Source organism: Poecilia mexicana, unplaced genomic scaffold, assembly GCF_051168715.1.
Source record: "Poecilia mexicana isolate PSO_F unplaced genomic scaffold, ASM5116871v1 scaffold_4, whole genome shotgun sequence".
Taxonomy (NCBI): Eukaryota; Metazoa; Chordata; class Actinopteri; order Cyprinodontiformes; family Poeciliidae; genus Poecilia; species Poecilia mexicana.
In genome coordinates this window covers 4,520,661-4,533,204 of record NW_028263373.1, presented here as the reverse complement: position 1 = coordinate 4,533,204, position 12,544 = coordinate 4,520,661, and the positions used below count along the sequence as shown (strand labels likewise).

The 12,544-nt window shown below is 36.2% G+C and overlaps 1 protein-coding gene across 5 annotated transcripts in view; it reads right to left on the bottom strand.

The window, feature by feature from the left end:
* dock7 (dedicator of cytokinesis 7) overlaps positions 1–12,544 on the bottom strand; it is a 49,972-nt gene that overhangs the window by 22,698 nt on the left and 14,730 nt on the right. For all 5 annotated transcript variants that reach the window (XM_088004831.1, XM_088004832.1, XM_088004833.1 and 2 more), the window contains exons 15-22: positions 8,836–8,953; positions 8,612–8,682; positions 7,574–7,712; positions 7,365–7,466; positions 6,820–6,906; positions 5,568–5,799; positions 5,280–5,444; positions 4,086–4,255 (exon numbers count right to left, since the gene is read on the bottom strand). In XM_088004831.1, coding sequence (XP_087860957.1) covers positions 4,086–4,255; positions 5,280–5,444; positions 5,568–5,799; positions 6,820–6,906; positions 7,365–7,466; positions 7,574–7,712; positions 8,612–8,682; positions 8,836–8,953 — 1,084 coding nt within the window. The remainder of the gene's footprint in view (positions 1–4,085; positions 4,256–5,279; positions 5,445–5,567; positions 5,800–6,819; positions 6,907–7,364; positions 7,467–7,573; positions 7,713–8,611; positions 8,683–8,835; positions 8,954–12,544) is intronic.

Below are 12,544 nucleotides of genomic sequence, written 5' to 3'. Positions count from 1 at the left end.
ATTGTCCCACCAGTGTGTCGCTTTACGTCTTTGTGGCATATTATTGAAATTTTGGATTGTGGGTTCTTGGAATGTCTAAAGCTTGGGATATTGTTTTATAATCTAATAGTGCCTTAAAATATTCCAATGCTGTGCTCTGGACTATCTGTTCTATACCTCAGGCTTCATGATGCCATTTGGTCACTGATGTTTTCTAACAAATGTCTAAGGTATTTACAGAACAGCTGCATTTATACTGAGATTAAATTATATCCTGGTGGACAAGTGTTAAATAATTTGGTGACTAATGAAAGCAGGAGGTTGCACTGGGTTTAATTTGGAGCATCAGAGTAAAGAGGGATAAAATACAGTGATGTTTGTGGTTGCATATGATAAATTGTGGAAAAGTTAAAGGGGTATGAATAATTTTCTGAGGCAAATTTAGTGGGTAAAATAGAGTACTTATAATTTCATAAACAAACACAATACTACCTTCGGAGTCTTATTAGGTGAACATTTTAAGTAACAATCCCTATGTCATATAAAACTTGAAATGAAACAGGACTAAACCTTAGATGAAAATGTGTGGCAAGAAGCTCACATGAGTTGATACACATTCACACTCACCAATACAAAAATCTTAATAAACAAAGTGAATAAAAAATATAGGGCGAGTCGAGTCATGCAAGTGAAGGAAAGGAGACAGAGAGCGAACAACAAACTGGCATGACGATTGAGATAAATTCTAACACTACTCTTTTTCTTCCCCATCAAAAAAACAATGTGAATGAAATCTTTATAGTTGGAAGATCATGTTTCTGTTAAATTTTTGAGCAATGTCTAATTATTGTATTAAGACCAATGATGAAATAATGAAAAGAAAGAAATGGAGAATTCTAGTCCCAAATCAAAACTGGCTTTTGGATATCTGAGTCTACATGATTTTCATGCAAGTAAAAGAAGAAAAAGAGAGGCATTAGATGCGAGAAGCAAAGAGTGTTGATATCTGAAACCTTTTTCATAATTGGCAGCAACATGAGTCTTCAGTGATCCAATCACAATTCATCAAAAATTATGAGAAATTAACAATTTATCTCACTTATTATTGTTAGCCTTTTCTAAAATGAATGGTTAAATAAAAATAATTCCTTCATATTTTTATTGGAATAATCCATACATTCCAAACAAAACAAAAAAAAATAAGTTTTCCTTTTTTACTTCATTAGTGGGTGATAGTTTGTTCCTTTTCAGCAAGTACCGCAAAAATTACAATATTTATATCTAATATGTTGAACTTAATTTTTCATGTGGCAAACAATGTATAACAGCCACATGAATGCAAAAACTTTGTTAAAATGAAATGTGTATGTATGGGACACAAACATGTTCTGTTATAACAACCCAATGTAACCATGTAGTAAGACGTTAGTACATCACATCAATACAGCTAAAATAATCTCAACACTTTTGAATATGGTCTGATTTCACGTCCTGAGATGTCGATTTATTGTCGGATCACTGAAAACAAATATTAATGCCATTTTTGAACAAGGTCTAGGATGAAAGGGAGGTCATGGAGGCGGCTGTGACTCCCATGAGTGAAATCATGGAAGGATTGTGGTTTAAAGATTAGGAAAATGCTGTAATATTCTAAAGTATTGGTCTTTTATGTCGCTTTTAAACATTATACATGACTTTTTATATGGAGTGCCAAAAGTGTCACAATGTCATAAATGAACATTTAAATGAGTAAATAATTTACATTTTAATAAAAAATAACAATCATGAAAATAATAACATAAATAAATATATAATAAATAATGCAACTAATTCCATATAAAATTTATTCACTAAAGTTAGAAACCATCCTATGTTTCTAGGCTATTGCTGCAGTGAACCATGAAGGTCAGTGTGACTCTCATTTAGATTCTTCACATCTGATTTAGTCATTTGCACAGAATGTTAACTTTACACCAGTTATATCTGACCAAAGCAGTACTGACTCCATCCACTGCATTTGATGAGTAAAGCAGACATAAAAGAATTAATTCATAATGTCTTGTAATCTATGACCATGAAATACTTACAAGGATTCTGCAAATTTCAAGACGTTTGACTGAAGTCTTTGAGTCCATTTTTAAGACCCTTTAGATTCTAGACCTATATGCCTCATATTATATAATTTAAAAGAAAATTAAATTATTTAGAATAAGAATAAACTTTATAGGCCAAGCTTGTACACATAAACAAGTAATATGACTTGGGTTCCATGTTGCTCTCAATGTATGGACATTTTCAATATAAATATATAAAATTTCAAGGGAAATAACTTTTTTGTTTTGTTCTGTTCTTGTAAATCATACTAAAGTCATTGCAAACTTGGATAACTATTTTCAATAAAACTAGATTGCTAAATTGACCTACAGTTTAAATTAACTATATATCTGTATTTGACCATAATGGTGGTAGTTGTGGGCATTAGGGAACCGTACATGAATAGCTAAAATCTGTGAAGACTTAACACCATCTCTAAGTCATAAGCATATGACAGCCTATTTTAATATTTCAATCACCAAATATATGTTAATATGATTTAAAACGCACAGTGGAAACTGTCTTCATACTACCATGCAAAAACATCCACATTCTACCTTATTTTGGCTCATGGACGTACAGCCAATCAGCACCAAGGAAAACAAATGGCGCTCCTGGATTGGCTGCTTTGCAAACGCCAGCTAATAATCTCCAGTAGCATTGCTGCAAGGTATTTTACTTTCTCCGGTTCTATTTTCTATGGAATATTTTACACATGTTTTAGCTATTCATTAAATATGGCACTTTTGGACCTCTACAGTTTTAGACTCCTTAGTTTTGTCATATGTAGTAAACAGTGGTTGACAATGAAAGTAATGTGACTTAAGAATGTTGTAAGCATTTTATAACAGAGTTTGAAACTACAATGTATTTATCAGCACTTTTCTGTGACCATCAGCAACAACAATAGACCAAAACTTCAAATATTCCAGTATCCATTCAGTGTGAATAAGGTTGTTCTTGTAGTGAGGCAAAGTGAAGGACGGGGCATTCATAAAACCACCTGCATGGTTTCTGGAGCGGACCCAGGGCTGGATCCCCAGGGGGCACTACAGCCCATGGTGTGCACCCACGAGTTGGAGCGGTCTAAGCCCTATGGGTGCCAAGGTCAAAGGACACAAGGCAGGCAGGAGGCAAGGGAACAAGCGAGCAGCACGGGGGGGAAGGAGGAGGGAAGGAATAATGACAAGTTAAAGAGGTTCAAAAGTCATGACTGCCGGAAGATGCCAAAGGCCCCCAAAAAGGTTAACTGTCAGTAAATTAAGATTAAAATCATCACCACAGAGAAGCAAGGCTGAAATGTACTTCATAAATGTACTTCATATCCCTTTCACTATGAGCACAAATAAAACGAGGTTTAGTTAAATATTAGCAGAAAGTGGGAGATTTATCAATAAAGGGCTGCATCCATCACAATGGTTACAAGAAAGCAAGACTGTTAAAAAAGCACATTCAATCATTCACTCACTGAGTAAAAAAAAAAGGTTTAAAGTGGGAAATATCAAATGATACAAGTCAAAATGCATGAGAACAGATAAATACAATGAAATAAAATACCAAAGAAATCCAATAAAAACATGAATGGAACCATTTGTCATTGCTTTAAAAATATGTCACTGACAATATTTACTGATATGTGTGAAAGAAGAGGCTCTGTAAGCTTTTTAGATGTGTCTGTCAGTGACAGGTTGTTGTTACAACGGTTAGAGATAAGATGTTCAATTTTATGTTTGCGGATTAGCCATACAGCTCACATGGTGACAACATCCCAGCTGGGTCATGGTACACATGGAGGCCTCAGCGTCATGTAGGTTAGGAAGTATAGATCCATTTCACCTACCTTTTGGGGTCAGGCTATTTCCCTAATCAATGAGTTATTAGACTGTAAAAATGCTAAGTAATTAACCATAGTATTTAGCAGCAATGTAACATTTTTATTAAGGGTTCCTCCTCTATACTGTCTAAGAAACCTGACATATGAAAGAAGTTAAAGCCATTTTTGACCCTCTTACCTTGCTTCCGATTATGGAGCGAACTTCATCGTCGGGAGAGGTGGGCGTACCGGATATGTCAGGGTTACTGTTGCTCAGGCTACGGGAGCGACTGAGGTTGAGGCTGGCTGGTCGAACAGCTGAGCGAGCCATGGTGGCGTAGTGAACCGAACCGCCCAACCCTCCAGGACCTACAACATAGCACAAAGGGAGACATTGGATGTGACGAGTAGGGTGTGTGAGGAGGTGGCACCACAGCAAACCATAAGGATGCAAGTCTATAAATTCTAATAAAGCTCGATAGACATTTTTCAAGTCAGTAATCCATACTTTCCATCACTTAAATCTACAAAGAAAAGGGGGTTTTATGCAAAATCAACTTATTTTGACACCTGGTGGAACAGCAAGTAAACTGAGATTATTATACAAACTACAATGTTCCAAAGAGCAGTTGTCAGCGGCATAGAGACAAATTGTGATGATATGATGAAAGGGGAGTGTCAGAAAGGTTAGGAGGTTCTTAAAGAGACAGAAGCCAATTTCAAGGAGTCAGGTACAGCTATGATATAAAGTCAAATTTCTTTTAACTTGTTTTAGATATATACAGCAATTTTATAATAAGGTCACACTGACTGTGGTATAAAATGGCACCGTTTGCTTGGAAAATACATAATACCCCCATTAAAACATTTTAATTACAAATAAAGAAATTTTCCAATGAACCTATGATGCATATACATTCAAATATGAAAGAAAAACAATATTTCAAACAAAGTCGATCAGGAGGAAACCGTCAAAAAAACAAGTGGATGGATTTTTCACAATTTTTCCGTGAGCACTTGATATGGAGCTGGATTTAAAAATGTGTCTTAAAAAACAGAAAAATCAAAATTAAAATAGTCTTAGGTGAAGAGATGACAATATTTACGTGAAAAACTGCATATTACATTGTAGAGTAATGGATCATATATACCTGTTGAAGATGAGTTGTTGTCTGTGTTGGGCAGGCAGAAGACAAAATGGATGTGGAAGGAGGGAAAAAGTCAATAGGTAAAAAAAAAAAAAAAAGAAATGAAAGAGAAATTAAGGCAGGCGGGTCTGGTAAAAGACGAGCAGTGAGGGTGAGCCGGAAAATCAATCCAGTTAACAAAACAAGGTGAAAAAAAGATCAGGAATAAGGATGGCGTAAAATTAAAAGTGTTGGCTGTAAAATACCTGGTGATGGCGAGTTGGGATCTGTGCTGGGTAAGCGGAAGACGTAGTGGATGTAAGAGGACAGCAGGCTGTTGCGGCCATGCATGTCCTGGCTGGTGTCCAGGTACTTGTGAAGTCGGTTCACTACAGATGCCATTACCTCGAAGGATGCTTGACCTAGATTCACTGAAACACACAAAGCATTAGAGCTTTCACTGTAAAACCGAATGCACCGGAACAGAAAAGTACCATTCATTCAACGTGGCCATCTCTTTCAGTGTTCAGAACACATGTAATCCAGAATCATACCGATCTGTCCAGCGATGACTGGCGGCCGAACTACGAGCAGCACCAATTTGTCAAGAAGAAGGTGAAGGAATCGAACCACCGGCTCCAGCTGAGCAGAGTTGAGTGCTGCGATGCTGGACTTCAGCTCGGTCTCAAGGTTGTTTTCCATGATGCGCATATCTCCAATCCTGACCGGAAACACATGCTCATCCAGGGCATGCACCAAGGCAAAAAACTTGTCCAGGTACTGGTCCTGAAAGAGAGGGGGACAAGCATGAGAAATGGTTTGCGGATGTATTGGTAATAAATTGACAAAAAAAGATAATGAAAAAAAGGAAAAAACAAATGGGTAACTGGAGATGCACCAACAATTAGGCAATTTATTGTTTGGCTATTTTTAATTGGTGATTCTCCAGATGGAGTATAAAAATCTGATGTTTTCCCAATCAGTGAATGCACTGTACTTGAAGCTCAACCAAATTGTGAAAACAGCATCCTACAGTGTGGAAGTTGTCACTGAGGTTGTCACTCTCATAGACAGGTTGACTTTTAATCTACTGTAAAAAAAATTGTGTAATATAATCTTTGGGCTGTTTTTCATGAATCATTGTTTCAATTCCACAATAAAGTAAAAATAAAGTATTTTGTTATTTAAAGAAGAGAAAATAGGAAAAAAAATAGAATCAACAGGTCAGAGCTTTACAAACTTCCTGATCAAAATTTCTGACTAGTGCTTCTCAAATAGTACCTGAAACAATTTAAATACAAGTTGTACAATAATATCCATGTTTTAAAGTTGACTCATCGAGTGAAAACTGAAAAACGAACTTTACCACAAGAACATGTGGGAATCTAACAACTCCAATCTCTCCCAAGAGCAGTGATTTATGAGCACATTAGCTGCAGTGCGGCTTCTAAGCCCCACAGTCAAGTCTCCAAACAGCAGCTGATCCGGAGATGGAGTAGACCTCAGTAAATTGCTGGCAAGGTAACACTTAGGTATTATTAAAGTAGTATTGGGAAGGAATTATGGAGTTAAAATGGAAAAACAAGACTTCAATTTCTTTTTAATTCAAAATGATTACCGATGCAAAAGTTATGCCAGCAAACAAAGAAGTAGTTCTTTATTCAGAGGAGTTATTTTGTACTTATTAATAACCTACGTCAAAATATAAGCAGATAAAACAAACAAATGAGAGGGTGAGAGAGTTAATCTGAAAAAGTTACTAAACTCCACTAGATTTTCTGAAGGTGCAGCATGAAGTAATTTTACCTGTGTGTGGATAGTTGAAACAGCCGCCAGTTCCACATTAAACACTCCTCGATGGTTGTCTACCCACTTCATTCCTGGGAGGGGAACCTGAAATATAACAGAGAAAATATTGGGATGGGAAAGAGTGAACAAATGAGATCTGTTCATTCTATAAGAGATTATAACTGAAGGCCAGTCAAAGGTACATAACAGCAACGCAGCTAAAAATAAACTCTTGTTGGAGATGATTAGAGATCTGTATCATTTCTTTTTAAGGCATTTTAATATTCATGCACTTTTAATATGGGTTTCTCACTTTTTAAAGATTTACTCATATCTACAAAAATCTCTGAAGAAAGAAGATATAAAATAATATCTATTAAAGAGGTTAAACTTTCACCTTTAATTGGAATTGGCTGACATCACATAGATTGTGTTCATTTAATGTCACACTCACTGTGAGACCTATAAACATGCTATTAGGTTTAACAGGACATTGCATACAACCTTACTGTGTTTACTATATTTATATGTAAGAAATAACACACTATTTTAGCAGATCTTACATCTGGAGAGAGAACAGAGTAGGACTGTGGTGGCTTTTCAAGAGATACAGGCAGGCAGAAGTGTCCTGTTCTCAGACGGCCATTCTGTAACATGGGGATCCACTGCAGAAGGAAAACATACATGGATTTTTTTCATCACTAGGTGTAAACTTGCATTCGTTCAAGCATGAGATCCGTGTTTTTAAGAGTACTGTTGTGGTTTCACCTACCGTGTACCCCACAGGGGTCTCCAGTGGTGTGTTCTGCTTCTGCTGGCAGCTGACGTGGTAAAACGTGAAGAGAATGTGGTGGTGGTCTGAAAGGGAGGCAGGCAACTTGATCTTCACCTCATCATGGAAGTCAGGGGATCTTCAGACATTAAGGACAAATGTTAAAATGTCTTTAAAAAAGTGTATGTTGGACACTTGACATTGTCAACTTACAAAAATATTGTTAGTCGATCATTCATTCATTTTTGACATTTATAGTACTGCAGTAGAGAGGCCCTTGTTTGCTGCATGAATAAATTGATTAATTTACCAATATATAAAAAATCAATCGTCATACTCATTAACACAAAACAAAAGTTAACAGCCTATTATGTTGATTGGCTGTAGCAGAAAGGACTTACCAGGTTTTCCCAGGGGCCACTCACAGATTCAACTCTACTTTACTGGTCAACCCACAAATGAATTTTCTTAACAAATCTGTCATTTATATCTCAATCAATTTTATTTAAAGTCAACAAATAAATTGAGGTCGCTATGTGATGAAAAAAGACCAGTTATATAACATGTCACAATTAACTTCTGCTGAATTCTTTAAGGTCCCAAAGGAGGAAACTCTCTGCAGGCCCAAGCTCAGAACCAACCAAACACTACAACAAGCATTCAGTATCAACAAATACACTGGAACTGACTGGAAGGGAAATGTTTAAAAGAGGTCATAGCTGGGCTCTCATTTCTCATGGACAAAATTATTTCAGTTCAGAAAAAGACGAAATTTATTCTTTTTTTATTGCTACTGAAAATTACTGGGCAGAACTTAGGTCAAACAGGCTTAAATACAGCCACAATAGAGCAAACTTTTCAGATGTAACAATTCTTATTTAAAAGAACCGCACACTTCAGTTAAACAGTCTATTTCTTTGTCTGCTCTTTTTTGTTAAGCACCGTTTCAGGCTGTGATGAAGACACTGGGAGCAAAACAATCATGATACTGCAATTAAAAATAAAAGGTTCGGAATCTTTTTAGATTAACACACTCACCTGTTGTGGTACACAACTGCAGTGTAGGCCTCTTTATAAAAATCTGCACAACTTGACTTCCCAAATATGACCTGAAGGATAAGAAGCAATAATGTCACAACAATAAGTATAAAAGCCAAGAGCTTCGCAAAAAAGCAAAATTCCCAACTTAACAACACTGTCATAATTAATCAAATGTAACATTCTCTGGAGTGGCTTAACTATTCTTTTAGATAATGGCATACCGGCATTGCATTGCTTGGATCCTCTCCATTCATAAATTGCACTTTGACTGTGATGTTGCGAGCAGAGCCCTGCCGGTTGGCAAAGTTAAGACTCTGAGGGTTAACATACAGCAGATTCCTGAAAGGAAAGAATCCAGCACATTAGACAGTAATTTACACAGAACCCAAGAGTCACCATAAGTTCATTAAAGAAAAATGCATTTCAAGTATGTAAGTTGTGCAAAAATACTGGATCACGATTTTTTTTTTTTTTTTTTTTTTTACAGTAATATCTTAGTTTTATTTTAATTTCTCTATCCAAAAACATAACCCTAAAGGCAAACACAACCCAGAATTTAGCCAACAGTATTAGGAAAAACAATTTTATTCAAAAAAGTGACAAGAGTTTATGCTAGCTTTTACTTTCAAGGAAAAACAGGCACTTTTAGGGAGTGCTTGACCCATTTATCTTAAAATGTAACAAAAGAATTCAAGAATTGATTGATGTAAGGCCAAAGGTCACACTGTTGCATAAGCCATGCTCTGATTGGCAAATACGGGAGGCTCGGCCTGTCAAAATGTCGATGTACAGTAGACGAATAATCCTCAGGAAAACTATCATTCAGCTACATTTCTACAAAGCAGAAAATAAAATATTAAACCTACATTTTTGTATCTTTTAATTCTACATTTGTTAGCCTGGAAACTACTGTAATTTTCCTTTTTTCTCTGCCTACTTGACAAAAAAAAAAAAAAAACAGTAAGTGGCAAAATATGTAACAATCACTGGAAGCAAAACTAAAGCTTCAGTTGAGTCACAAAGGCTGGTTGTGACACAGTGGGGGAGAAAAAGGGGGCCCCACTATAGGAAGTGTAAAATAGCTTGGGGTTTGCTGGCTAACCACAATCACGTAATCAGTCCTGGGGGGGATCGACCCACAGAGACAACAGCTGGAACCACAACCAGGAGTGTGGGAATCTCTGTCTCATAACTACAATTTTACTTATTTTCTCTAAAATATTCCTCTTACATGAGCAACAGCCGTGGCTGCTTTGAAGTAGGTCATTGACCTTGAACTGCAGTAGACTTCGACATAATTTTGCTGTGGCAAAGTTAAGCTATCAATAAGGGCAAATAGAGTCAACCATGATTGGTCCATTCATCTCTTCAGATTCACTTAAGTTAATAAGTACACAAAGGAAAGTAAACTTTGCTTTGCCAGTCCTTTTCGCTGAAAAAAAAAAAAAACAACAATCAACATTTGAATTTGCAATGGAGCACGAGTGTGTGAACGGCTTGTCAGCTCCAGACACGAAGACTCCACTAGACCTACTTAAATTTAAGTTCTCAAGTCTTTTGTTATACTAACCTTTATGGTCCAGTGGAAAATAATAAACTAGAACCAGATTTGAGCTGATGATCAGATTCTTGGCACATTTATCCAGCTTTTGGTCGCCAGAAGAAGAAGAAAAAAAGTTTTTAATCAATTCTTCATTACTGGGAACTGAGGTGATCCAGCCTCAAAATCACAAATAACACAAGAGCTCATCAAGATGGCTGTGCGGGATTTTAAGATGTACTGTCACTGCCAGAGTGCATAGCGGCAGAGCGCTGCAATAAATTAGTCAGTGCAGATAAACTATTTGGTTTGTTGCATCACTATGCCTGAGATTTAGGAATCCACCACTGGGATTGTTTACGATATGGGGGTACAGAAGTGCATTATTTTTTGCCCCAGCAGCTCGTGTCTGTAGGCTGAAGCTTCTCTGGAATCAGCTGCTTTCTGCTGAACTTTGCCTCCCAGCACCAAAGTGAATATAAAAAACTGACCACACAATGATGGTTATTGGTATGGGCAAACTTTGTGAAACCTTTACTTTATTATGAGAGCCAAAAACTGGTTTTGAGCAAATAGCAAGGGGGCTTGCTCAAAGCGCCAGCATTCCATGATCAACAAGAAAAAGATTTTATCTCTTGCATTTTCTAAAAATAATAATAATTTAAAAAAAAGTTATGTGCCAGTGTAATCACAATTACTCAATTCAGCAGTGTGGTAAAAGATGCTTCGCCAACTCAAGCTTTAATTGACCAAATCAACCAATGAAACCACTCGAAAAGAGCACAAAATGACACAATTTTCCTTTTACTATTTGCTATTTAAAAGTAAGCACACTGCATTGACTGTGGTGGAATCTTTTTAATGATAAAACCACTATTCCCTGCAGACATATTCACTCCAAACAGGGACATCAACAGGCAGATGCAGCATCCCGAATCTAAGCATCTGTCATTAATTAGCAATGTTTTTTTGTTTTTTTTGGTCTTCATGCACATATGTATACAAGCATAAGTGTGTCAGTGTGTAAAATCAATGAGTACCGCACATCACGTCTGATTACAATTCTTTTTCCTTATATTAGATTATAAAAAAAAATTAATTAAGTTTTGAAGCAACTAGCAGCATATTGGAATACATTTCAAGTGTTTATTCTAGGTTTTTGCTTAAGTAAATGTATTAAAGTTAAAACTGTCATAGATAATACTATAGAAAGCATACTAATAAAATCAAATGTCTTAAAACTAAGGGACTTGGTTAACTTAAAGAGATTATTGCCAATTAATTTACAATTTATCACTTTATCAAGATAAAGTGATAAAAAAAACAGAAAGAAGTATGATTTCAAAAGTAAAAAAACATACCACTTTAAAGTAAATGCATTTTGGTGCACGGAGTAAAACGATAGAACAATTTGGATGAAGAGTTAAAAAAATGCTCACCTATAAATCAATTCAAAACACTTCATAAGCTAAAAATGATTAAGTCTTATACACTTCTGAGACAATATTGAGGAGAATGTCATGTTTTAAACTTAACATATTGTTAATTTAATGTATACAAGTATGAAAAAATATTTTGTAATTATTGAGAAAACGGCAGGTTTAGAAAAGACTTTTTATCCTTCTTGCTCCCACTTGTATAGGAAGTGTTTTAAGACAATGCGGTTGTGAATTATTGATTGATTGATAACAGCAATCAATAAGTAATTGATAGCTGTAAAATACATTCAAGCACAAGTATAAATAGAACTTAGCTAACTTTTAAATTAAAGAAATTAGACCATGAAACTCCTACTTAATTTTTTTTTTCACAAACAAAAATATCAAACTGTGGTGTTTTTTACAAAGGTTATCATGCAGCTCCCAAGACTGTCCTAATTATATCCATCCTGGTGCACAAATTTTATTTAAAATAAAAATACAGACCACACAATAAAACCACAAACAAGTGTAGACCCCGTCCAAATTGTTCACACTAATTCATACACAGAAGCACAGATGTAGAGTCTTCTGCCCTCGCCACAAAATAAAAAAGAGAGAAGCAGCAAAAGAGACAGAGAGAGAGTCTGGCTGGGCTGAATCAGCACCACGCTAAATCAAACCTCGGAGAATTAATTACAAACAGCATTATCAATCTGAGCAAAGTGTGTGCAGGGTTATAAGGTTTGAGATTGATTAGGCTGACGATCCATCAAAAACAGAGATAGCCATTGTTGGCTTTCTGCTGATCAGCTAAAGTGCCGCACCACAGATGGAGAGTAGGGTAGGGTGTGGTATACAGAGGGGATTGGGGTTAGATGGTTAGTAGAGAAGGGGTGGGGGGCACATGTCATTTGCACACTACTGTGATTTGTTTGTTTGGGAGAGGGAGGGCTCGAGGGGGATTTGGGA